We start from the raw sequence: 25,686 nt of genomic DNA on the forward strand, positions 1-25,686 counted from the left end.
CGTTTGTAGGCGATCTTAAAGGGGCGAGCTCTCACCAAAACCTTCATTAAGACGATAGAGAAATTATCAAAACCATTGCTACAGTTGGAACCGCTTTAGCTGATACTGCATGAAGACACAAAATGAGGAGGCCTTCATCCAGCAGTGGTAAGACCGTGACTGCTGATGGTGATCATCATCGTCATCACCACCAGCCTTGGATTTATTTTTGCCAACAGAAAGGGGATTATTAACGGGTCGCGCTCGAGAGAGCGTGGGTGGCCATTGCGCACTTGAAATCTGTGCCAATGAAGTAACGTAATTAAGTAACGTAATTAAGTAACGTAATTAAGTAACGTAACATTTCGAGTGCTTCTTTAGCGATGCGCGGAGTCCGAGAGCAGCGGACTGCGAGACGATGGAGGGGGCGAATCTGCCTGGGAGCGGCGGTGCAGCGGTTAGCGCTACGCTGCGCCACGAGCCCGGCTACCCGAGTTCGATTCCCGCTCACGACCAACACCGGTGACGATTATTCAAATTGGTCCTGGGTACGTGGTGCGACGTGTAAAATCATCGCCACCGGGGAGACAAAGGCGGCCGGGCGTGGTGCTGGCCACCCACCCCCCTCGTGTGCCGTTACGGCCTTCATAGGTGCTGCTACTCGCTAACAGCACTTGCCCCTACAGTCTCTTTAAGGCTACTCGGGGGACCTTTGTTTATTGCGTTAAAACCCACTCGGGCCTGACCAAAGAGGATACCCGCCGCTCCCGAGGGGGCGACGCGAAAACACCAACGAGCGCACGTGGCCACCACGTGCTGCGCCGTGACGCCCCAGGTGTCGCCGGCGCGGCAGGGGACACTGTCGTCTAGAGCAGCGGTGGGCAACCTGCGGCTCAGGAGCCGCGTGTGGCTCTCTGCGGACCGCTTCGTGACGTTGTGTGTGTGTGCAGTCACACGCATTGGAGCTCTTTGAAATGTTGATTTTTGTGCCGAATTCGGGGGAAAAAAAATACCCGCTCTTGTTATTCTGGTTGGAGACCCCTGGTATAGACAATAGAGTAACGTGTACAATACTGTCGGAGAGAAACAAGTGGACGCAAACGAACACTCGGCAATGGTTGGTTGTGGCAGAGCCGCCACTCACGAGCCCCCTGATGAAGTCGTTCGCGTGTTTCTTCTAGCCAATGGCAGCGGGGGCACCGCTTTCTCGGGCGGCAATGGGTCCACCTTGGGGAGCCACGGTGGCTAGGAGATGTTAACTGCCTCGCTTGGTATGCAGGAGTTCGTGGGTTCGATCCCGACCCCTGACGCCTGTTGCTGTATATTTGGAGTTTCCTTGCGGTCGCGTGGATTTTTCTCAGGTTCTTCTGATTTTTCCCTCCACATTTAGAATCGGCATCACGCATTTAGAGTATACGGCTACTGATCTCAATGTCCACATGATGATAAGCAGCTTCGTTGAGCTATCGCATGCGATAGCCAGGTTACTTCTCAAAAAGAGCTATATTGCAGCTTGCTGGGCCCTTACCTGATAGTATTTTAATAAAACGTTCCGATTGCTCGCGCGCAACGTGCGATCATTGCGCTGACCCTCCTCTTCCCCGCGCGGTAACTCCCTCCACTTGTGGGCACAGCCCCACCACTCTGCTGCGGTACGGGGGGGGTGGGGGACTAGCGGTGCGCGCTCGCTCACCCCCCCGGCTCGCCCCCCCGTGTGTGACAGAGCATGATGCGTTGTTGTGTGGCTGTGTGTACGCCGTTAAGGAAGGAGCAAAAGGGGCTCGTTGGCCCCGAGGCGCAGCCGGGCAGCGGGGACCAGCGGTGGGTACAGTGCCGCTGTGTCGGGAGCGTTGTGCCAATCGCCGCCGCCGCTGCTGCAGTGTGCCGTGGGTTCGCCATAATCCTCCGCAGGGGGTGGTGGTGGTCAGAATTTGTCTCGCCGCACCCCACTATTGCATCCCTAATGGTACATCCCACAGCAAATGTAGCCAAGCCGATGTAACATCCCCCTCATCCCCCCGCGGCCTTCACTGCTGCACATGTATTGGGCCTCGGTGGTAGTTGGGGCATCGTCACGTGGATTGGGAATGACTGTGCAGGCTTGGAGACATTGCTGGCGGGTTGTACCATTGGGTGCGTGGATGCGGGGAGGGAATTCTTCAAACCGCCCCCTCACTAACCGCGCTCTTCATAGGTTGGTTTCTGTTGTCACTGCTGCTGCTGCTACCGCTGTAGTTGTACACGCTGCCTGCAAGGAATGATTCAAATGTCACTTCCATTAGTCAACAAAAAATGGTCCGGTCCTGGTTCTCACATTGATCCTGTCAACAGGGTGTTTCATTGGTGTTAATGAAACGGGTGGGTGATTTATTTTGGCTTGCTCTATAATTAGTGTTGGTCACGTGTGATACACACACTCTAAAATAATCCTAAAAACATGAATAGGACCGGCCCATCACACGAAGCGAGCCAGACTCATTGAATCCTCTATGTGTGTGTGTGTGTCCGTGCTCTTGCACAAGTCCATTACAGCACCTAGGATGTAGGACACGCAACATAACAATGCACATTTGCTACTTGCGCCCCTTATAGCACAGAGGCTATTAGTAGGGTGCTGTGTTGCACAGATGGGAAAACGTCTACCGGTAATTTGCGCATAAACCTCTTCACATTTGTACTGTGCCGCTCGCACACATGGCCTCCTCTGCAGACGGCGCGCATTTTTTGTTTAAATTCCTAACCAGGTCAGCCGCCAGGCTTGAATTGCGAACCTCGGCAGCACCGCGGCTAACGCACTGCTACGGTTCGGCCCGTGTCACCGCACACCGGACGCGGCGTACGGATCCAGATGCTGCAGCCACTCGGCTCGAATCATCGGCGAGTCGTTCCCATCAGCGAGCCACTCCCTTGGGAAAATTTTCCCCATCGGCGAGCCGTCCCCATCCCCTCTCAGGTGCTGCGTTCGCTCCAAGAGCAGCTCGAGGCATTCCACAGAAAGGAATTTATCCGGCCGGCAGCTGGTGCAGCGGTGAATCTGAGAAGCGAGGGCATCGCAGGTCACGAATCGATGAACCGAGGGCATTGCACTGTCGAACAGAGCACTGCCAGGCAGTACAAAATACACAGCCTCAATCCTGCTGTCTCTCTGCAATGTGTTCAACTCTTTTAAGTGTATTTCACAAAACAAGTACGTAGAATTATTATGAATAATGTCATTCATTTAAAAAAAATGCAACCTAGCTCGGCTTCTTGATATTGATTGAGAAATTAGGCAGTGGGGTCCATGTCAAGGAGTCAGCGGGGCCCATGGAGCTAATTGAGGGGGGCACGGCAATTTCCTTACCCCATGTCCACAAGTTTAGGGGCAGAAGAGGGGCAGCTGTTCCCGCCTCCCTGCTATAATTCGATACGCGTCGCTTTCGCACACAGAGCTCTTCATGCAGACCGCACCAGGAAGCCTTACAATAAATACTCGGACAACATTAAAAACCATCGGCCAATCAACCCCGGTCAAAGGATAAGCGAATGCAAACAAATGTTTTCTAGATTTGAAGCTTTCGTGACTGCAAGGATCCATACTCTTTGGTTCTATTCGGTAAAGTCACGTAGGTAAAAAATAAAACAACAAAAATCACGACGTTTCGGCCACAACACAAGCGGCCTTGATCAGGTGAAGGGACCAAACTGTCCAGCGGACAGTTTGGTCCCTTTACCTACGTGACTTTACCGAATAGAAGCAAACAAATGTGTTTGTGCATTTGATTTAAAAGATTCCACTGTGCCCGATGGGACTTCAGCGGGCGGCGTTCCAAAGGTCGGGAGCGGAACAACTCACGGACCCAGCCCCTCCGAAGGTTTAAACAACGTCTAGGAAACCACCAACCGATCGCAAGTTGTCCACATGTCCGCAGTTCTGGCCAATCGTGCTGTAATGGGCTTGGTGCTGTTACCACGTTTATAGCTTCTAGCCCTTTGGTGCGTTACGCAAGTCTTGATGCAGTCAGGGTTTCCCAGAGGGGCTAGTGTTGGGCGTGACCTCTGTGTGGAATCGCCAGACGCCGGTGCTCTGGAAAACCCTGGCCGGGTCGCGTATCGTTCACATCGCGGCCACGCTCTCTCTGTGTGCGTCTCACTCTGTACAGAGCCTTACTGTCCAATTCACCATTCACTGCTCTCACGTGTGGTGCGCTTTCTGGTCTACGATGATTGCCAGTGGCTGGAATTCCGAAAACTAAAAATATCCTTGTCCAGCTGTGATTGCTTGGGTGTCTGGACGCACGGATCCATCGGCGAGCACGCGGGGCCCAGGGTTTCAAAGGTCACGGAGCGAGCAGCACGGCGCTGGAGGGCGCCGTGCTGCGCGTGGGAGTGTGCGCAGAGAAGGCGGAAGGCCCTGCAGCTGATGGGGCCGCAGTGTTACCTTGGATTACATGACAACGAGAGTACGATAGTAATGTCGCTAATTTGCACGAGTTGCATAATGATAAATAGTGAATCATGATTTGTTTCTGATACCGCGCCCTCCGATACCCTTTTAAATAGTATCTAATCTCCACGCTTTTTTTCTAAAGGGGGCGCACCCAGTGGCAGCTGTCCCTGTGGGCACAGCGTTGCTCAGCACCCGGTATGCAAATGGTCATGAGTCCACCACATTAATAATCGGCATCACGCTGATTTTAAATGTTCTGTGGTGTTATCACTTGGACAGTTTAATGTAATTCCATTTATGTACCATAAATGAAGTTAAATATGACAAGCCAATTTAGAATACATCCATGGCTCTGGAAATTACATACTGCGGGTGAGATATTGTCATTGAATTATTGTACATTGGTTATATCTCACAGGCAGGGTACATCAGATAGATAAATTAAATAAAGTAAAGAACGTGTTCACGTCAGAGAGGCAAATATAACCTTGCGCAGGGCCTGTTGACTCATTGGTGACCTTTGAATTTCGCGTTTCACGTGGCTTGTGCGTGTCTGCTTCTGTGTCATCCGGCTTGATTGCTTCTATCTGATCGTCGCCGGCAGACGTGCTGCGCGTGTTTAAACTAAGAACGTTGGCACACATCCAGGGGCGGGTCTGGGAATCCGAACGTGGGAGGTTTCACATTTAAGCTTGACAAGTGATTCGAGCCGTTCGCTTGGCCAAGAACTCGTGAACCGTGATAGGGGACGTTAACCTACCAATGAACCCAGGCATTGTGAAACGAATAGTTAACTCTCGTTGATGCCTGTCCAGGTGAAGCGGCGTCTCGCGCCTAGCGAGAACTCGCCAGCGACGCGCGCCATTAGGCACGCGTATGCTTCCCTGGCGCACGTTCGTGCAGACCCCCCCGCACGGCCTATTTGGTAATTTGTCTATTGCAGCTGGATAGGCGCTCGTCCTCTTAATTATACAACGCAGTCCATTGTTCCCACCGAGCTTCGTCGTGGAGAAAACTGCGACGAACCCAGGGTGTGCTGTGAAGCCGAGTACGCACCCACACACAGCACGACCTCCTCTGGGTTCATGACCAAACGAGAATCATGCGTGCGCCTAGCGTGCCGCGGTGGGCCAGTGGCTTGGTGGGAGGGAGGATCTCGCTCGATCGCGAGCTGCGAAGGGGCCCGTTCCCGTACCGCCGGGCTCTGTGGCTGGCGCCGGGCGGTGCGTAAATGAAGGTCATCTGTGCCGGGTGACGTCTGTCCAGAGGGAAGGAGCAAAACCCCCAGAGTAGTCTCTCGTGTGTAAGGGCGCAGAGTAAAATCGCCCGTTAGGAAATTAGCGGGCGCGTGTGTACTCCCAACCGAGTTAGTGTCGGTGAAGACTATGTGGCGTGGGGGAGGGGTGCCGTGCGTGGCACTCACAGCCTGCTTCATGCCTCCCACCCCAGGAAGGAGCGGCCCGCCTCGCTGAGCCTCTTCCCGTTCGGGGCAGTCGATGCTGAGGCAGGCGTGTGCGCCGATCCGCCGTGCGAGGGCGACACTCCGGGCAACGAGAGCTGGGAGCGGCCCTGCGCCGAGTCGGGCCGCTCGGTGCAGGTGCTCGCCAACGCCAGCATCAAGGTAGCCCGGAGCTCCTCTCCCATCACAGAGGCCCTGGTACACATGGGGCCATGTTAGGGTGACAATGTCTGTTTTGTTTGACGCACTTCCTACTCATTCTCGTGTTCCACAGATGTTACATTCAACCCGTTGGTGGATTTTTTTTTCCCCCAAAACGATATTCTCTGTCAAGCATACCATGGGTACCCATATTTTATTTTTCTGATGAGCTACCACGGTGAGCTTGCTATCGTGCATATGTGTCATTGCGAGATAGAATGCGTTAAGGAAAATCATTGTTAGCGTTTGTGTGGTACCGACAAGCCATGTTAGAAATTTGCTTGTTTTTCAAAGTTTGTGCAACGATGCTTCTGCTACATTGCCGTGACTGAAATCGTACTCGCGTGCCGGGTTCATCAATCGCTGTCGCGTGTTGTCAACCCGGTGATGTCTGTCTGGAGGGAGGGGACAATGTGCCGGAGGAGTCCCACACGAGTGGCCATAGTAAATTAGCTTCTGTTGCAGAAGAGGCCACGGAAGGAACCAAGGTAGACGGACACCTCTCGTCTGTGCGCACGCGTGCCGATCTTCGTGGCGTCTGCTGCGCCACTTCTGATTGCTCGCTTGACCAATAACCCCTGGGGGTCATCCTCTCGATTTCTGCCAAGACCATCACGGACGTCTGTTATTAATGCGTGTGTGCGTGCGTGCGTGCGTGCGTGCGCGCGCGGTGGAGATGGGCAACGCCTCTTGCCGATTCGCGTATGTTGGATCAGCTGATCTGAGTGTGCTGCGTGGAGAGGCCGTAGACCTCGATCGCGTCTGCAGGCCGCAGCCAGCGATTGCCTCTTGAATCGGTTCGCGTAAAGAGTACGGCTTTGACTCGGGCCGTTGTGGAAGAGTAAATAAACGCCTTTGAAATTTACCAAATTGTACCATGTGCTGCAGAGGGCACCTTAAAGACCCTGTAATATCAAATTGGTGCATGCCCATGTAATAGTTCAAATCAAACATTTGGCATAATCAACAGTCATTTGACCATGACGACAATTAATCAAGTAATCGTTAAGAGTTAAAATATCGCTTTTCACCTGGTCCAACGCTCGGTTTGAGCTGTGAGTTTCTCATCTCCGTTGTGCGATGTCGTGTGTCTCCAATAACCAAGTAACCAGCAGTCGCGTCACTTTTCTGAATCTGTTTTTAAATTGTCACATTGCAAGAGGTCCGTGTCTGTCTGCACAAGATCCTAACCTGTGCTGATTTAATCCCTTAATGTGTTTACAATTCTTCCGAAATGACTAAACTCGGTCCGTTCTTAACTCTCTGCACGTTTTACTTGATGTACCTTTCACATTGCCTTGAAGTCCGAACACACTAAATATCCATTGCTGATTGTGTTTCCAGATTTCCCAATGTTAACGATAGTATTGGTTTCAGTGTTAAATTATTCTCATGGAATTGAAAAGGTTCCCCGCATGGAATTTCCTCTTGTGCCGCTGGATGGGAGGTGATGGGCAGGATTTGGTGATCATCGGCTGCATCACACTGGGCTTGGCTTGTAGGAGGTTTTCCGCCATTTTTAAAGGAGCGGTAGTAAGCAAGCATGAATTGAAGTAGTCTTACAATTTTAGTCAATAATTTAAATTAATCTTCTAATTGTCTCAGTTCTAGTTCATTCCCGCAATTCTGTACTTCCTGAAAATTTGTTTTCTATTAATGTATTTTGATTGGCAATAACGCACACGCACGCCACGCGACGTCTCCCGTTTCTAACGCCGCGTGTGTGTGTGTGTCCCCCGTTCACTCGCCACCGCACCACCACTCAGGACGAGCTGTCCAACTCGAGCCAGTCGTCGGTGGCTGCCACGCCGAGCACAGGCGGCACCAAGTCTGCAACGCCGTCCTCCTCGCTGCCGTCGGACGTCCTCTCCCCGGCCGCCGGCGACACGGCCGCCGGCCTGGCGGCGGCGCGCGCCGGCGGGCGGAGGCTCGGGAGCAGACACACGGAGGTGCAGGCCTCGCAGGAGACCAAGAACGTGTCCATAGGTGAACGCCCAAAGTGGGAGGGGAGCCGTTCGTTCGTCCACGTAGATGAGCACCGCGGTTTGCGTTTGTTGCCGAACGTTTCCGTGTTGGTTGGGTTTTTGGGCAGAAAACGTGCCAACGTCTCGACCGCCCAATGACTCCATCGCCGTGGCGAATGGCGATCACTGGTAGTTGATTTGTAGACATTACATTTTTGGTCTTGACCACATTAGGTGTGTTAGATGGATGTTTTGCCAATTTTTGTTATGAATCTAAAATCCAAAAATCAAGGTCAGATAATGAAAAATTTAATCGCTTCACATTAATCCTAAATTGGACATCACTTCCATGATTTTCCTGCCACGCAAGAGCTCAGCGTTGTGAACAGCTGATGATGCTGGATGTAATCTCCAACCCGATGTACCAAATTGTCAAACTGTTGCTTGCTTTTAAACAGTCCTCCCTCGGTTTGCTGACAAGCAAAATTAATGGTTCGTTACAGAAAATATATTGATTTTGATGGCGATTAATGCTTGTGTACCGTGTTTTTATTCCATCTGTACCTTGGTGGTTTTTGGCTCTGATGTTGTACTTTGTTTTCATGACATTTCTCGGGTCGTTTCGATGACCCAGGTCACGCTTGCAAATCGGACAAACATCCTGCACTCTTCTTGAGTTCTCGCCTGCTGAAACAAAACGCACTCGAGATACTAGGCTCGCGTTTGTGCGTGCGTGCGTCCAAACGCAGGGATGGAGAGCAGTGACGAGTGGTCGGAGATCCAGGACATCATCGACTCCACCCCAGAGCTGGACATGGTGCCGGAGGCTCCCCTCGACGGCTTTGGTGGCACCAGGTGACTGGGCAGCAACTGCCGTCTCTGCGTTGACGACACGCGAGAGGCGTCGGTCACCGTCAACTTTCACCGTTTCCGCTACAATGCCACGAAGCTAAATGTCAATCGAGGCTGCGTCCGGTTTGGCGCAGTCGGGTGAGCCGTGCGCTCGTGATCGCAAGGTTTTGCGTTCAAGCCCCGGTTGTGCCTAAGGGGTCTGTTAAAATTGGTTACCGCGTTGTGGGAAGTCTGCAGTGGAGTCACCGCGAGTGTGGGCACTGCCCGTGGAGGGAGTGGCGCGTTGCCCCGCGCTGGCTCGGGGAACTCTGATGGGGCGAGGGCGGCGCGCGGCTCACTTGAGAGCGCGCGAGCGCGGTGATGGTTTCCGAGCGAGGGGCGGTGATCCTTACCGAGTGAGTGCGGTCTCGCCTCCGCTGCGTCGCAGCACCCCCACCCAGGGCATCGTGAACAAAGCCTTCGGGATCAACACCGACTCCCTCTACAAGGAGCTCTCAACCGCAGGGTCGGAGGTCATCGGGGATGTGGACGAGGGGGCGGACCTTCTCGGTACGTTCCGCGCGGCGCCGCCCCCCGCACACGGCACGACGGGCAGGCGAACGACTCCCCGGGCGGCAACGTTGGGTCGTTGTCGTAGGCCGCAGCGGTGGGTAGCACATGTATGGGGGGGGGGCACCTAAGTGCTCCCGCTCAAGCCCACGAGAACCTCGTCGAGCTGCCGAGGATGTTTAAAACACAGTCCACGCGCCCCGGCGCGGTGCAAACCGGACCCCCGACACCTGTGTGGTAACTTGCGGCCAAGGACTCGGGTGCATGACCATGTGACCCATTTCGCCCAGCCTGTTAGGGAAATCTGACCAATTGAACATTCACTTGTGTTATTTCACGCACTATCTTCCACTGTAAGGTGCAATGATAAGTACAGATGACACGAACTTTTGTTTGGGGCCTGCATCTTGTCCACTTTTTTCACGGGCTGCCCGTAGATAGAACCTGGCTGTTTATAAATGTCATCTTCTTGGGTTCTTTTGGTTAAGTCACGTAGAATGAGAATAAAATAATAAAATAAAATAAGACAAGAAAATTCTCACGACGTTTCAGCCACAACACAAGCAGCCTTCATCAGGTGAAAGAACAGAACTGTCGGGACGACAGTGTTCCAATGAGCGTTGTTAAGATTCATAGCGTCTTTTTAAGCTCGGTGAGAGGCGTGAAACCTCTTGACAAAGGAGTTTAAGTATCAAAGCAGGATAATTTAGCATTGAAATAGCTGAGGGATTAGCTTGTGACAGAAATAGCTATGTTAAAGTCAGAGTTTGCCTATCAACAGAGGCATTTAGTATATGGACGCTAAAGGCCTCCAACTACCCAACTTTCATACAGTAAACCGATGTGAAAAGAACTAAGTCTATATTACATAATATAATAAATGTACTTAATATATTCTTCAAGAACATTTATTATATTATGTAATATAGACTTAGTTCTTTTCACATCGGTTTACTGTATGAAAGTTGGGTAGTTGGAGGCCTTTAGCGTCCATATACTAAATGCCTCTGTTGATAGGTAAACTCTGACTTTAACATAGCTATTTCTGTCACAAGCTTAATCCCTCAGCTATTTCAATGCTAAATTATCCTGCTTTGATACTTAAACTCCTTTGTCAAGAGGTTTCACGCCTCTCACCGAGCTTAAAAAGACGCTACGAATCTTAACAATGCTCATTGGAGCACTGTCCCAACAATTATGTTCTTTCACCTGATGAAGGCTGCTTGTGTTGTGGCTGAAACGTCGTGAGAATTTTCTTGTCTTATTTTATTATTTTATTCTCATTCTACGTCGTGACTTTACCGAAAGAACCAAAGAAGATGAATCCTTGCAGTCACGAAAGCTTTAAATCGAAATTTATAAACGTCATGTTTCACCAGCTCATTACGGTTAGCATCGTTAATGATTATACCTCAATTGTCTTGAACACTCAAGTTCTGTCTGGCATAATAACGCTTGCCCTGCTGCAGTAAGGGTTGGTTAATGGCCACCCAAATGTGTCCGTGATTGCAGCTGTGGTGTGTGAAGTACTTGCGAGGTTGGGCATGGTGTGAATACAAATTGCACGTTGTGAGAAAGTACAGAGTAATTTGTCGATGTCCGTAATGAGTGAATGTTTTTCACATGTTATGGTAAGTATGAAGCCATACCAGACGCATTGTCCAGTCTCCAGACTGGGTGGAAATGCAAGGAAGCTCCAACTTCATGAAAACAAAAAAAGGACTTTTAGTTTGAGATGAACGGTATTCGTATAAATGCGTAGACGTGAAGGTCTGCCTGCGCGTTTTAGACAACCTGAAGTCTCCTCGGACACCGGCCGCCGTCACTGCCGCCGATGCACTGTGTTGCAATTGCGCCGTGTGAATCGAGTGGCTTCCGCAGAATTCGATTTTCCCTGTTGCGCACCGGCCTGGCTCTGCCCCGCATTAATTATCCTTACCGAAGTGCCTTCTCTCCTCTGTCCCTCCTGCTGCTCCATCGGAATGTCCTTGACTCATAGGAGAGTTTTCCGGTGTGTATCTCTTCCCAGTTGTTTATTTCTCTCCAATGCCATTCCCGCTTTTCCACACCTCCTTTAGTTTCCCCTGCGACATTATCGGTGGGGAGGAATGCCCTCTTGCGTGGCGCGGGCTGGCGCGCGTGCGTGCATGTGGGGCAGTGCCCTCGCTTGCACAGGGGGGCGGCCTTTGTCCGGCAGGGCCTCGTGTCGGCGTGCGCGTAGTTCACCTGTGCCAAGTCTGCAGCGAGCGGCGTACACCCGGGGACACGTTCGCCCAGTAAATCCACGCGTCCGGGGCGGTGACAACGAGAGGGCGACTGATTTGCGTGAATTATTGGCAATACGGTAGAACGTCGCACATCCGACTCACTCTAGGGGCAGAGGCGTGTGCGGACGTTACGGAAAAACAAGGTCGGACGTGTGAACGTCCGTTGAAAGTGGGAGTTGCGACTCTGCACAAGTCGCGCCCTGGGCGTGGACGTAGCTTGATTGGGCGGTAGAGGATATGCGCCGGTCAGGTATGCTATCGTTGGAGCTCCACCGCGCCAGGAGCTTCCTCGGGGAATAGCCGTCGGGAATTCGGTTCCTGAAGAAGCAGCCGGCACGCGGGGCGAAACGTCGTCGGACGTCGTGCCGAACGAGAGTTGGGGTAACAGCCCGAGAGCACGCGGGAGAGCCGTGCAGCGCCGCCGTGAAAACCGGCGCGGCAGCGGCGTGACGCTGCTGCGTGACGTTTAATGGGCTTGCTGCACGTGGCTAGCGCCCGAGAACTTTACATCGTCATTATTATTTGTTTTATACCGTCCTTCGCTTTCAGCTTGTGCTTCCAGTCGTGACTCGGTTTGTTCGACACCGCAGTGTTGACCGGCTGTGTGTTGTTAAGACACTGGGCCGGTCCACAGGGATCGCGCACCGAGGTTGGGTATCGCACGTGGTCACTGGGTTCGGATATTGACTGTCGCCTCCGCGTGACCGTGGTTCCGTGTGCATGTTTGTCGGGCTGGCGCGCCTTCCATTTGCATCCGAGTCTCCTGTTTCGCTGTACGAGTCTGTTTCTCTCGCCGTGCGTTTATGACTTTTCACGGATTCCTAACTTTTCTAAACTTTCTTTGTGATTCCCGCCCTCGCCCCTGATGCGGGACCTTAGCGCGCGATAACTTTTATGGTAAGGCTGTTGTCAACCTTGCTCTCTTTTACTCACGGCTATGTCACTTTGCATTTTGTGAACGTACAGATCGCGAATAAGATTAACGGCACATGGCCATTCACGCCAGCATTATGCTAGTTTACATTTATATTCTTAGCTCTTTCGATAAAGTCACGTTATATATTTTATTATTTTATTGTTTCCCTTCAACGTGACTTTACCAAAAGAGCTCAGAATATGAATTACTGCAGTCACGAAAGCTTTGAATCAAAATTTAGTTTACATTTATTGAATAACAGAGCGTCTGATTTTGCACATAAGCTTAGCATAAGGTTAAGTACAGTGTAATACGTGCGTAGTGGCGTACGTTCCCCGTTGAGGAGTCTGAGTGGTTGCCGCACTGGCGATACTACGGTATACATCATCGATACTCCGGTATATATCATTGATACTACGGTATATATAATGCGATATAAAGGTGCATCATAATGGTTGAGTGCGCTTGTAAATTATTGTCATATCCCGATTACCTTTCTATTCATTTGAGTGTTCAATATCCCGGCAAATTTTTGTTGCGAATTAACAAACGTGAATTGAAGTTGTAAATAAGTAACGATGACACATTCAATTTACCAATTGTGGTTATTGATGCCATGACAAAATGTTCCCATGGCATTTCATTCAGCATGTGTGTCATGGGCCCTGCGCATTGCAACATTGCAATGATTGTAAGGCTTATGTTGAGTGAACTTAAGTTGAATAATTTTTTAAGTTGAATAATTTTTGTAAGTTATCTGGAAGTAGATAATAGAAAATAAAACAACGATAAAAATGCAAAGAACAATTACAACGTGATGAGGAATACCGATATCGCGGTAATCATCATATCGTTACATTTAAAAACTTATCGAATTTTAAACAAATTTAATTAAAACATCGTGGCAATTCTGTGTAGTAACAGCGGATTGGTTGCGATTTGGCACCCCCGGTAGCTGTCAACAAAGCCGTCTTTTAAAAGGACCTTCTGGCAGCGTGCTGCACGCTAGGGCAGTGTAACCTGTGCTTGGTTGCCCTCTACAAGTCCGTCTTGTTGACGAAGTAATCTAGATTTATTTTGTTGTTCCCCGTGTTTGATTCAACGTTGTCATTTGTCGTGGCCCGCTCGAGAAGAGGTCACCGAGTCCCTCTTGGCGTTCGTCAAATCCTGCGCGTGGAGTAGTCACGCCGCCGTTGGGTTGACAGTAAAACCCCAGACCCCGTTGTTGCTGCTGCGTCGTGCCGTTTTTTCTGCGTCGTACCGTTTTTGCTGCTGCTGCTGCTGCGTCATCCCACGTGACCTTTTGCTCTTTTCGCGTCAACCGCAGGCATGGGCCGCGAAGTCGAGAATCTCATCCTGGAAAACACGCAGCTCATGGAGACCAAGTAAGGACTGCTGCTGTCACCGAGCAAGCTTTTAGCGGGCTTGCGGCCTACGCTCAAACAGCGCTCTTTACTCAATTTTCAGAGGAGGGGGCACTTTCGCCGATAAGACAGTATCAGTGTGAGGGTCAACACACAGTTGAAACCATTGGGGGTTTGACAGCACGATGATGATTATGATGATGATCGGTGGTTGTTTTCACTTTTGTGGATTGTCGGGGGCGGCACTAAAGGCCACCATGGGCGGCCAGTGGCCTGCGGGCCTTGCAATGAAGAACACCGCTCTAAAAAGAATGACGTGGATTTATAGCCGACCTGTAAGCTCGAATAGTAATAATAATAAACACCACTCTGTGAGTTGACCAATTCAGCCGGCATGCTCCCGATCTCACGAGGCCTCGGAAACTAAGCAGAGTTGAGCCTGTATAGTGGCTTGGACGGGAGCGACCACCGTACCACGCACAGGTCGGATGCTAAAGGCGCTGTGGGCAGCAGAGGGAAGCGCAGACAATTCCACTGTTCTGTACTTCCCCCACGTCCGCAAACCCGCACCGACCAGTGTGGTGAAGTATGGTCAAGATAAGCCTCGTTTCCTGCGCAGCCTTGGGAGGCCATCATCCAGCATTGGAATGACAAACCGACATCCGTGTATTTGCATGTACATACACAGGGGTACGATGATATTGATCACGATTCATAATTGATTTTGGTTTTAGGCCACGTTAATGATCTGGCTAACTTTATGTCCACCAACTGACACAGCCAACCCAATAAAATTGTCACGCGGTGTACGAGCGTTTAACAACGCCGATTATTATCGTTTCGGCTCACTTCCGGCAAGTTGAAGAGCGATTCCCACAACCAAATTTCGCAATTAGATGCGCAGTGTTTCGCCTGAGGCTATGTGAAGCATCTTCAGGATGAGATCCAGGGAAGTCAGGATGATTGTTGTGGTTAAAACTGCAAGGACGGTATTGGCAATGAGCACAGTGATCCTTGATGACCATAGTCTTGGCCCGGCCCCTAACGTGGCCGGGCTCAGGCTTGAGCCGCTGCGTAGCTTCCAAAGACGCCCAAGGAAGCGGCTCAGCTGTGGCTCGGCTCGGCTCGCACAAGTTCTAAGCACGCCTGGGATCGCCACTCTGAGAGCCAGCTCCAGTGATGTGCGGCTATGAGTCGGCTCACTTGAACCAGAGCCAAGCCTGAGAGCAGAGCCGTGACTTCATTTGCCCCCCCCCCCCCCCCCCAATCAAGGAACGCGCTGAACATCGTGAAGAACGACCTGATCGCAAAGGTGGATGACCTGGCAAGCGAGCACGAGGTGCTGCGCGGGGAGCTGGAGAGCGCACGCCAAGCCAAGGCCAGGGTGGAGGCCCGCGTGAAGGAGCTCGACGAGGAGCTAAAGAGGTGAGCCGAGCCTCCCAACCCCCCGGCTAGCTCCGCAGAGAGCGACTTTGCCACATCTCGGTGGATGCTCATCGGGTTAAGTGTAAAGGACACGACGATGACGACGATGATGATGACGACGACGACGACGACCATTGTGCCGGTGATGATGGTGTTGGATGTGATGATGTGGTGGCGATAATGCTGCTGGTGATCGCTCGGATAGCTCTCGGGTCAGTGGATTTCAATGTTGGTGTCCCCCTTAGCACGTAGGTGTGCCCGCGGTGGTTTGAGTGGGTGGCGGTGCAATGCAGCTCACCGATATACTCGCTCATCAGAACGGTCTGTTTCAGGTTGAAAACCGAAGCAGACAAGTTCCGAAAGTTCAAGAAGGAAGAACCAGATGACGTAAGAGACACCACACTCACCTACACTCGCCAGGTTGACACCACACTCACCTACACTCGCCAGGTAGACACCACACTCACCTACACTCGCCCAGGTAGACACCACACTCACCTACACTCGCCAGGTTGACACCACACTCACCTACACTCGCCAGGTTGACACCACACTCACCTACACTCGCCCAGGTTGACACCACACTCGCCTACACTCGCCCAGGTTGACACCACACTCACCTACACTCGCCAGGTTGACACCACACTCACCTACACTCGCCCAGGTAGACACCACACTCGCCTACACTCGCCCAGGTTGACACCACACTCACCTACACTCGCCCAGGTTGACACCACACTCACCTACACTCGCCAGGTTGACACCACACTCACCTACACTCGCCCAGGTTGACACCACACTCACCTACACTCGCCCAGGTTGACACCACACTCACCTACACTCGCCCAGGTTGACACCACACTCACCTACACTCGCCCAGGTTGACACCACACTCACCTACACTCGCCCAGGTTGACACCACACTCACCTACACTCGCCCAGGTTGACACCACACTCGCCTACACTCGCCCAGGTTGACACCACACTCACCTACACTCGCCCAGGTTGACACCACACTCACCTACACTCGCCCAGGTTGACACCACACTCACCTACACTCGCCCAGGTTGACACCACACTCGCCTACACTCGCCCAGGTTGACACCACACTCACCTACACTCGCCCAGGTTGACACCACACTCGCCTACACTCGCCCAGGTTGACACCACACTCACCTACACTCGCCAGGTTGAATGAGACTCCTGGACCCTCGACGGTTTACTTGACCGCACACTTTCACCTGACCCCACACTGTCACCTGACCCCACACTGTCACCTGACCCCACACTCTCACCTGACCCCACACTCTCACGTGACCCCACACTCTCACGTGACCCCACACTCTCACGTGACCCCACACTCTCACGTGACCCCACACTCTCACGTGACCCCACACTCTCACGTGACCCCACACTCTCACGTGACCCCACACTCTCACGTGACCCCACACTCTCACCTGACCCCACACTCTCACGTGACCCCACACTCTCACCGGACCCCGAATTCCCGCACGCCCCCCAGGAGGACGTGCCAATGGCGCAGCGCAAGCGCTTCACGCGCGTGGAGATGGCGCGCGTGCTCATGGAGCGCAACCAGTACAAGGAGCGGCTCATGGAGCTGCAGGAGGCGGTCAGGTGGACCGAGATGATCCGGTGAGGGCCTTCAAGCCTGCAGTGGGTTGACAAAGGTCGATAAATTATTATTATTAATACACTGCTGGGTTAAGGATTCCCCCACGCACTGTCACCCATTGGGGTTGTTTCACCGTGCCCTGTTCACCCCCGTTTCGTGCTTGGTGGTGGTCACCCTTCCAGTAACAATACAGGCTCAGGCCTGCTTAGCTTACAAGCTTTGACCAGCATGGCATGGTGAGCTTTTCATCCAGCAGTGGATAATGAAATCGTCCGTAGGTGTGCGTGCCTTTATGGTTATTATAATATTGTTGTTGTTGCTGCCCCCGCGTGCTTTCCAGGGCGTCGCGAGAGCACCCTTCCATCGTGGAGAAGAAGAACAAGTCTTCCATCTGGCAGTTGTGAGTGAGAAGGCCTTGCTCGGTCGCCCGCCTCGTCTCGTCACGCGATACCAATTGCAGCGCTATCGTCATAACATTCGAAGATATTTTTTTTTTAAACATTCTGTCATTGGCTACCCGGTTGTATTTGCGGGACGATCACTCAACTGTCTTGAAAGCAAACTCATCGCTAACCAACAACTGTGCGATCCTGCCGGCTTTTCCTGACGCTCGTCGTGTGCGAATGCGTGCGTGCGTTGCGGCGTGAAGCTTCAGCCGTCTGTTCAGCGGCTCCAACGCGGCGCAGCCCAAGAAGCCGTACCACGCCGTGAACATCAAGTACAGCGCCCCCAACTCCGGCGGCGGCGGCGGCGGCCTGGCCCGGCGGAGCGCCACGCTGTCCCAGCTGCCCAGCGACAAGTCCCGCGCGCTCGACTTCCTGCACGAAAAGTAGTTCCCCCCCCTTCCCCTCCACCGTTAGCGTCCCTCGGGCACCCTCTCCCTTGGTGTTGTGTGCACGTAGGGAGACGCAACCCTATTGCCCGGTCGGGTTAACCTGTACAAGCATGATTTAATTCAATATCACCGTTTGTCGCTGGCCGCCTGCCGTTTTGGCTCCCTTTGGGGGCTGTGCTCGGCAACTGTGTAAACGCACACACACACACGTAATGTATGTAAATATATATATATAAACAAAACAAGTTAAAAGGCTGGGTTATGATTCAGCACTTGCTGATTCATTCGGGTGGTTTCACTCGGTCACCTCCTTATCGCTCTTCTATTCCTGCTACTCTCTCGCTTACTCTTCCCATGACCTTCACTCATTCATTCCTCCACCCATGTTCAGGTCTCGGTCTACTACACTGTTTTTAATCCCACTCGCCCACCCACTCACTCACCAATTCACCCACCCACTCACTCAGCACACTGTAGGTCACATCACTTCTCATTCTGCTTCCCGAGCACTTGCTCCGCTTGGAAATTCCCTCCCATCATCTATTTTCCCAAGGTTTTATAATCGAAACCTTGCTCAATTCAAGCAACGTATGAACTCTGATTTATTTTAACTTCAAATCGTGCTGTTTGTTGCTGGATATTGGGCCTGTCCTCATCTCACCCACATCATGTAAACTCGGCAGAGCTGTTTTATTTTGGGTTGCGTCTTGTTAATTTATCATCGTCATTAGATGCTCAAAGCCTCATTCGGGCGCTGAAAGACAGAAACCTCTGCACCCTTTTAGAGGCACGATGAGAATTAAAATCTGAAACTTAAATTGAGGCGCGCGCTTGCGCAGCTCCGCATCCGCGGTGCCGCGCGGCCATCCCCACCGTAACCGCCGCACTGTTTTGTTCCTCAGGAAGGTCCGGTCTAAGGAAGACGTCATCCTTTCCAAAGGATTGCCCAAACAGTATGCACGGGAGAGGCACCACATCCCCCCCCCCCCCCTGGCACGGGGCTCGGTGCGGAGTGCTTGCTGCCGGTGTCGTCATTTGCTCTAAGGGGGCTGCGTTTTGTGTGATAGGAGGGTGCCGAGTTGGCAGGCGCTGCCGCTCGCCGCGTTCCGCACCTTGGGTTTTGTTTACGAGCGTGAAGTTGTTTCCTGTGGCGCTGTGCAAATCTGGCGCCTAAGTTTAGTACCGTTTTGTTACGTGCCGTATATAATGACAATCGACTGGCAAAGTAGAAACACCATTTTGTTGCAGGCTCGTCCAGTCTTGGCTTGAGCTTATTTTGGCAAAGCTTGCGGCGCCTTTATTTGCGCTCGTCACCCCGACAAGGAGCAGCGAATATGAGAACCACGAGCGCAATCGTTTGATAACGTGACACGATTTGTTCTTAACAAGAGCGAATGATCAGGTTTCAATTTCACCTGATATGAAACACATTTTACAGATGTTGCGGATTGCATTCGTACGCATTAAGTGCGCAGTGCTCTTAAAACACACAAACCCACAAGGTGAACAATCGTGAAGTTAAACCAGCTTGGCGGGTGGTGGGTTCACACTGGACGGGCTGTGAAGCATTCTTGCAGGAGCTATGGGACTCTGGTTCTATCCCCGGATGCGTCGGTCAGTCGGTTGGTGATGTAGGGGCGGTCTTCTCGCGTGAGCGCCCCTCTCCGTGTGCGCTTGCGTCACTCACAGGCAACGGGTGGCACGCCCCCCCCCCCCCCCCCCATTGGGCACGGCACGGAGGTGGCGTTTCTTCACCGCGACGCCTCTTTGCCACGAATAAACCCTCAAAGCGGTTGTCAAACCTGTCGGCCTTCCCGTGCCGAATTGTTCGAGCGCAAGATCGGAGGGTGCAGCCGCGGCGTGCTTGGCGCAAACCCATCAGCACGTGTGCACAGCAGCCCTTTGGTCAATCCGCTGCTGGATGAAGGCCTACCCATAGCCTGTATGGGTTCGGGGAGATTTTTGAACAGCTTAGTTGCCGACGTCTTACTTGGCTGCGAATTGCTGTGTGGGTCTCCCGTTGCCGTGGTGCGCACGCATGTACGTGTGTGTGTATGTGTGTATGTGCGTGTGTGTGCTTGTGCATACGTGAGTGCACGCATGAATTCCGAATTCGATTCCCGGCCATGGCTGACATCAGTGGTGATTATCTGAACTGGTCCTGGGGCCTCCTCTAGGTCGAGTCGGCATTAAATGAGTACATTTTACAATGCGTAAACATCAGCACTTGGGGAGACGAAGGTGACCAGGTGTGATGCCGGCCTCGTGTGCCATGCCGGCCTTCCTAACAGCACATGGCCCGGGGGCCTGTGTGGGCTACACTGGGGATCTGTCTGCGTCTCTCTCTCTGTGCGTGTGTGCGTCTCTGCGTGTAATGTTGCGTGCGCTCGCATCTCCGTTATCTCGACGGAGCCGCTGGTGCTGGGCCTTTACCACGAGCGCCGCATCCCCCTGCTCGCGCTTGCGGTTTGCGTTGCGTGCCAACGCGCGTCCGCTCACGCGGTGGCGCGTGCGTGTCTCCCGTGCCCCCTTCCCCCCCCCTCTCCACTCCCCGCTCGTGCCGCCAGCAGCGAGAACACGTCGGCGGCGCGGCGCGAGCAGAAGCGCGAGCAGTACCGGCAGGTGCGTGCCCACGTGCAGAAGGAGGACGGGCGGCTGCAAGCCTTCGGCTGGAGCCTGCCGCCCAAGCACAAGCAGGTGAACCGCCGCCCGCTAGTCCAGGAAGCTCGCTCGCCGCTTTATAAAAACTATTTTAAAAATATTCTTTATTTACCAGGTTAAAGGCCCCGCCGAGCCACGTAGCTATTTTTCACAAGCGGCCTGGCCACTAATGATAACTCAGCAAAGTGGCTTATCACGTGGAAATGTATAGCAGCTTCCTGGTTTCTTGAGTTCTCACTGCCTGGTTTATGTTGCATTAAATCCATGCCTTTGTGTGGACAATCGCTGTCCCTGCCAACCCAGGGACTGTGTGTTATTAGAGCTGGCACACACCTGGCTTGGATTCAACATCGAGTATCTTGGATTAAACATTAAAAAGCTTATTTACTTCCAGAGTCCCAACGAAGGGCAAGAGGACAACAAGGTGGTTAACATGGCCATCCCGGTGTACTGCAGGCCACTGGTGGAGAAAGACCCCACGATGAAGGCGAGTCCTCCATAAGCAGCTGCGAGTAGTAATAGCTCGGCGGTGAGATGCGGAGTCTGGGAGGAGCGGTGGCACAGTGCAGGGTCTGGTTGAACTGTCACGTGGCACGGTTGCGACAGATTGGATTGATTATGCCTGATGAGGTTGTTGATTGGATTACGCTGGCAGGGCCCCTGGTGTGGCATAGCGGCCGGCTTGGCCCCGCTCCCCCCGCGCCCCCCTCCGCTGTGTGGGGGTGCAGTGGCCGTCCCTTCACCCGCTCCTAATGAATTAATTTATCGTGAACGATGACGATGACACCGACGATGACGATGATGATGATGATGACACATGACTGTTCATGTGCAGCTGTGGTGTGCGGCCGGTGTGAACCTGGCCGGGGGCCCCTCTCCCGCCTCTCCCGCCAGCCGGAGGCGCATGTCGCCCTCCCTCGCCAACGGGGACAGCCAGTACGACAAGGTCTGTGCCCGTCTCCCTCTCTCCAACTCTCTCTCTCTCTCTATCAGTGCAGCTCGCTACTCATGTCACTGCCGCAGGGCGCTCCGGGGACACCCACGATGCCGTGCACACCAAGCGAGCTCCTGCGTATCTTTTAGCAGACCTTGTGTCGCCATTCCGGATGCAGCCAGACGGCATCCCCCACCGCAGCACGTGTCTCACCGAGCAGGACAAATGGGTTCGCCACAATAAGGCGATCGGCAGGTCGAGTGTGGCGGGGGTAAAGTGTGGGTACTCAAACCTCTTCCTATGCGTCCGTCCAGCGGGGACGAGAGCTCTCTACAGCTTCCTCGAGCGCGGAGGCCGCTGCGGTCGGCACTGACCTTTACCCTTTTACGCAGCCATCGTTGGCAAATGGAGAGTGCTTGTGATTGACGTGCCCGGTCTCGCTGAGCGCGCGAGCACTTAACAGGATTGCCGTCGGCAGTGAGGAATGTTTTGTCGGCGTCGGCAGAAGGAGGCGACGCCGAGCCTGGTGTGGATCTGCACGAGCACGCACTCCACCAGCAAGGTGATCATCATCGACGCGAACCAGCCAGCCAACATCATGGACCAGTTCGTCGTCTGCAACTCGCACATCCTCTGCATCTCCAGCGTGCCCGGTGAGCGGCTCGCGTCCGCCGCTCGCTCAGTTCGCCGAGTTTTCGCGTGCACTCGGATCTCCCTCGTGTCAGACTTATTTCCCCACCACCGCCGATCGTTTTAATTTGTTGTTGTTTTTTCACATTATTCCAAAGTACATTCCGGCATTGATGTCCACATCGCGTACCGAAATAGAATGAACGCCGTTCAACGGAGAGCCCTCTTGCAGAAGTTGATTATGAACGCGCTGCTTTAAAGTGGGGGAGATACTTTTCCTGCAAGATTATTCCGAACACTACATTAAAACAAGACTTCCTGAAGACTATATTGTAAGATGCACCCCCAACTTTTCCTTTTAAAATACAGGGAGGAAGGTGCGTCTCGTAATCCGGAGAACACGGTTCGCATTTTCTCTGCGCCGGCAATCTTGTCAGGCCGCCCCCTCGATTGTCTCCTCCCCCCCCCCCCCAACCTCTCTCTCTGGCGCAGGCTACCAGGAGGGCGACTACCCGGCCGGGGAGGTGGTGACGGACGCGGGCACACCCAGCAGCCCCCCTGAGGGCAGCCCTGGCGAAGGCGTCCTCGGAGCCATCACCCTGGTCGGCTCGTGTGCCGCCGTCGGATGCAAGAGCCTGCAGACAGACAGCCCCTCCTGCTCCGACACGCCCGGCTCCGAGAAGGGCGCCGCCGGTGAGCGGCGGCTGCCTTCCCACCTCCCCCCACCACCCCCCGCCCCCCCCCCCCCGCCCCCCACATGGCCACCGCCACCACCGCACGAGGGCAGCCAACTTGTGCTGCCGCGCCACCGCCACACTGCAGCGTTCGCTCGCTCGCAGTCGACTCGGAGCCGAGGGGGGGGGGGCGTATGTGTGTATGCGTGTTGAACTTCTTTCACACCGTACGTAGCCAACCGTGCCAATCGGAGGTGCGGGAACCACAGACAACCGAGAAGGCATCGGCAACCACGCAGTGAAAACTAATTGCTTCATGACTGCTTTTTGTGTTTGGTTTGTTGTCCTTCCCCCACACCTCCGATTAGCGCGATTGGCTACGTACGACGCCAAAGAAGTTGTACGTACATGCGTACGGAGAGCCGGTGGCAAATTCTCGTGCCGAAAAACGCGCGGCACAGCCAGAGGAGCTCGTTGCAGCCCCGGGCTGTGAGCGAGCTGCAGTGTGGCCGGCTGCCCCTCCGGGGTCACCTGTTGAGGCAGCGGTCGCTCCCACGGAATCGATGTCTGAACAAGTCGGCTCGGGTGCCGCGTTGAGACTTGGTGCCCTGCGGTTTCTAAACGTTTGAAATATCGTCCGTTTATCTTTTGCTCACGGTTGGATTAACGCACACGGGCCACCTACGGAGCCTGAACTTGACGCAGGAGTCTTGGTGGAGACGATTCCTTGTCATCCCCAATCAGTGCGACTCGTAACGTCACGAACTTGTCTTACCTACCATGTGATCGCTAAAGTTACCTGGGCACTGTGGCAAAACGAGACACCATACCTCAAGGGACGTTCCATGTGGAACATTTCGATAAATGAAATACAAATGTATTTCTAAATGGACATGACGAAACTAAATGCACTCCAATTAACGTAATGAGAAGGCCTCTGCGCAATCAGTCTTTACGCCGTTTAACAGAATGTCCTTGGAGGCTTCCATCGATCACATTGATCCTGTTTGCACGTGGTCCTGTGACCATGGCAACCGGCACGGCAACATTTATCACAATTCACTCCGAAATAATTTACCTTTTTTCCATCTAAAATGTGCCCACGGCTTCGAGAAAATTTGTATTTAGAAAAATACACTCACGGCACGTACAATACACCTTGCCGCTCAGTGAAAGATATGAAATGATGTTTAATCGAGGCTCGGAAATGCAGATGCACATTGCAGTGAATTTATGTGTTTGTCCAGCCTAGCAGCAAACACAGCCGTCCGCCCCTGCTCGGTATAATTCTTGGTTTGCCACCTCACCTCTACCTGTAAAAGAGAGCGGCACTTTCCCTTCCTCGCTCTTTCTGTATTCACTTGGCCAGTCAGAGGCCTGGTCCAAGTCACCAGTTATCCGTCTCCAGTTCGCCTTGATTTTTCTTCGCTCCTCTCGTTATCTCTGTCACGGCGGAGATTGCCGGCCCTCGTAGTCGGCCCTCGGATCCTGCCCACGGCCCGCGGGGTGCGCCAACCGTTTGGGCGCTGCACGCCGAGCGTCGCGGACCGCGCCTCGCCGCCCGCCTCGCGGCAGGCCCGCCGGCACGAGCGGCGGGCCCCGTACGTAACGCGCCCGCCCGTGCCCCCTCGCCGCCGCAGGTCGCTCCGCCGCGGCGGCTCCGGCCTCCGGCGCCGCCGCCGCCGCCGCCGCCGCCGGAGGGACCTCGTCGTCGTCGCAAGACGAGGAGGACGGCGGCGGCGCTTTCTGCCCGGACGCCCCGAACGCGGAGGAGGCCACGGAGGCCACGGAGATCGCCGCCGGGGCGACGGACGTGGACTCGGCCGCCACCGTGCCGGGCTCGGAGCGGCTGGGGCCGCACACGGAGCACGTGTTCACCGACCCGCTGGGCGTACAGAGCCCCACGGAGACGGCCCGCGAGCACCCCGCCGGGTGAGGGGCCGCCACGGCCTGGGACGAATTTTTCGTCGCAGCTCGGCTCGAGTTTTGCCTCTGGCTGACGTGAGCCCGGCTCGAAGCCGTATGCTCATCCTGAGCCGGCTCTCGGCGTGGTCCCGGCCACGCTTAGGATTCCCGTGAGCCGAGCCGATCCGCTCACTCGCGCGCCTCTCTGGAAGCTTCTGAGTCGGCCTGCGTTGAGAGGCTGAGCCAGGATCTATTTACATGGTGAATGTTGATCTACAGCGTTGATACGTTCGTGTCGAGGTTGGTGTGAGTGAGCCAGTGGGCGGCTTCAGGAGCATCCTCACGGTGAGCGTCTGAAATGCTACGGACGAGCGAACGAATCGGGCAGTGGCGTCGCGACGTGGTCCTTGGTTGAATAAAAAAAATATTCCATTATAACCTACTTGTGAACCCTATCTATGTTAATTTTACAGTCCATGTTTGTCAGGGGCTGGATGAGCAGGGGACAAATAGTCACAATTAATATTTACTCATTTAAACTTGGTACCTCCTGATCTTCTTTGCCTTCTGGCCAAAATGTCTCAAATGGTTTATGTTTATTTCTTCATCTTCCCAACTCCATTCCAATTCCCTACCCCCCCCCACTTAACACTCATGCACTCTCACTCCGATCCCCGGCCTCATGCGATCAGCAGTGGGGTGGACGATCCCCTGACGAGAGAGGGGTCCCCCTCACCCTCCTCAGAGCAGGACCCGTCGGCCTGCGACGGCGAGCTGAGCAGCATGCTGCCCACCATGTGGCTGGGTGCGCAGAACGGATGGTACGGCGCCCCCAACAACCCGAACAACCTGAACCCGCTCTTCCACTTTGCGATTCCGAGCCGCGCTGGTGGGGGGGGGGGGGGTGGGCTCGCTGGGGCTGAAGCGGCGCCGGTCAGGAAGCACGGCGTTGCTTTTCCACCGCACGAGCAGAGCCGTGCCACTGGCGCCGTGCTTAACTGACTGACCT

General features: G+C 53.7%; 1 protein-coding gene across 16 annotated transcripts in view; it reads left to right on the plus strand.

The window, feature by feature from the left end:
• The window catches only part of LOC116951427 (C-Jun-amino-terminal kinase-interacting protein 3-like), a 58,530-nt gene that overhangs the window by 21,282 nt on the left and 11,562 nt on the right, over positions 1 to 25,686 (plus strand). For 3 of the 16 annotated variants that reach the window (XM_032970005.2, XM_032970013.2, XM_032970010.2), the window contains 22 exons: positions 1,744 to 1,800; positions 5,858 to 6,029; positions 6,470 to 6,556; positions 7,835 to 8,054; positions 8,782 to 8,887; positions 9,312 to 9,433; positions 11,433 to 11,444; positions 12,580 to 12,597; positions 13,944 to 14,001; positions 15,253 to 15,405; positions 15,738 to 15,792; positions 16,928 to 17,058; positions 17,379 to 17,438; positions 17,688 to 17,867; positions 18,776 to 18,826; positions 20,441 to 20,570; positions 20,929 to 21,021; positions 21,370 to 21,480; positions 21,974 to 22,121; positions 22,591 to 22,791; positions 24,413 to 24,704; positions 25,370 to 25,498. In XM_032970005.2, coding sequence (XP_032825896.2) covers positions 1,744 to 1,800; positions 5,858 to 6,029; positions 6,470 to 6,556; positions 7,835 to 8,054; positions 8,782 to 8,887; positions 9,312 to 9,433; positions 11,433 to 11,444; positions 12,580 to 12,597; positions 13,944 to 14,001; positions 15,253 to 15,405; positions 15,738 to 15,792; positions 16,928 to 17,058; positions 17,379 to 17,438; positions 17,688 to 17,867; positions 18,776 to 18,826; positions 20,441 to 20,570; positions 20,929 to 21,021; positions 21,370 to 21,480; positions 21,974 to 22,121; positions 22,591 to 22,791; positions 24,413 to 24,704; positions 25,370 to 25,498 — 2,586 coding nt within the window. The remainder of the gene's footprint in view (positions 1 to 1,743; positions 1,801 to 5,857; positions 6,030 to 6,469; positions 6,557 to 7,834; positions 8,055 to 8,781; positions 8,888 to 9,311; positions 9,434 to 11,432; positions 11,445 to 12,579; positions 12,598 to 13,943; positions 14,002 to 15,252; positions 15,406 to 15,737; positions 15,793 to 16,927; positions 17,059 to 17,378; positions 17,439 to 17,687; positions 17,868 to 18,775; positions 18,827 to 20,440; positions 20,571 to 20,928; positions 21,022 to 21,369; positions 21,481 to 21,973; positions 22,122 to 22,590; positions 22,792 to 24,412; positions 24,705 to 25,369; positions 25,499 to 25,686) is intronic. The other 13 variants (XM_032970016.2, XM_032970017.2, XM_032970007.2 and 10 more) reach the window with 12 other exon arrangements.

This window comes from Petromyzon marinus, chromosome 43 (genome assembly GCF_048934315.1).
Source record: "Petromyzon marinus isolate PM22_M1 ecotype Great Lakes invasive population chromosome 43, UKy_Petmar_22M1.pri1.0, whole genome shotgun sequence".
In the NCBI taxonomy this organism is placed as follows: domain Eukaryota; kingdom Metazoa; phylum Chordata; class Hyperoartia; order Petromyzontiformes; family Petromyzontidae; genus Petromyzon; species Petromyzon marinus.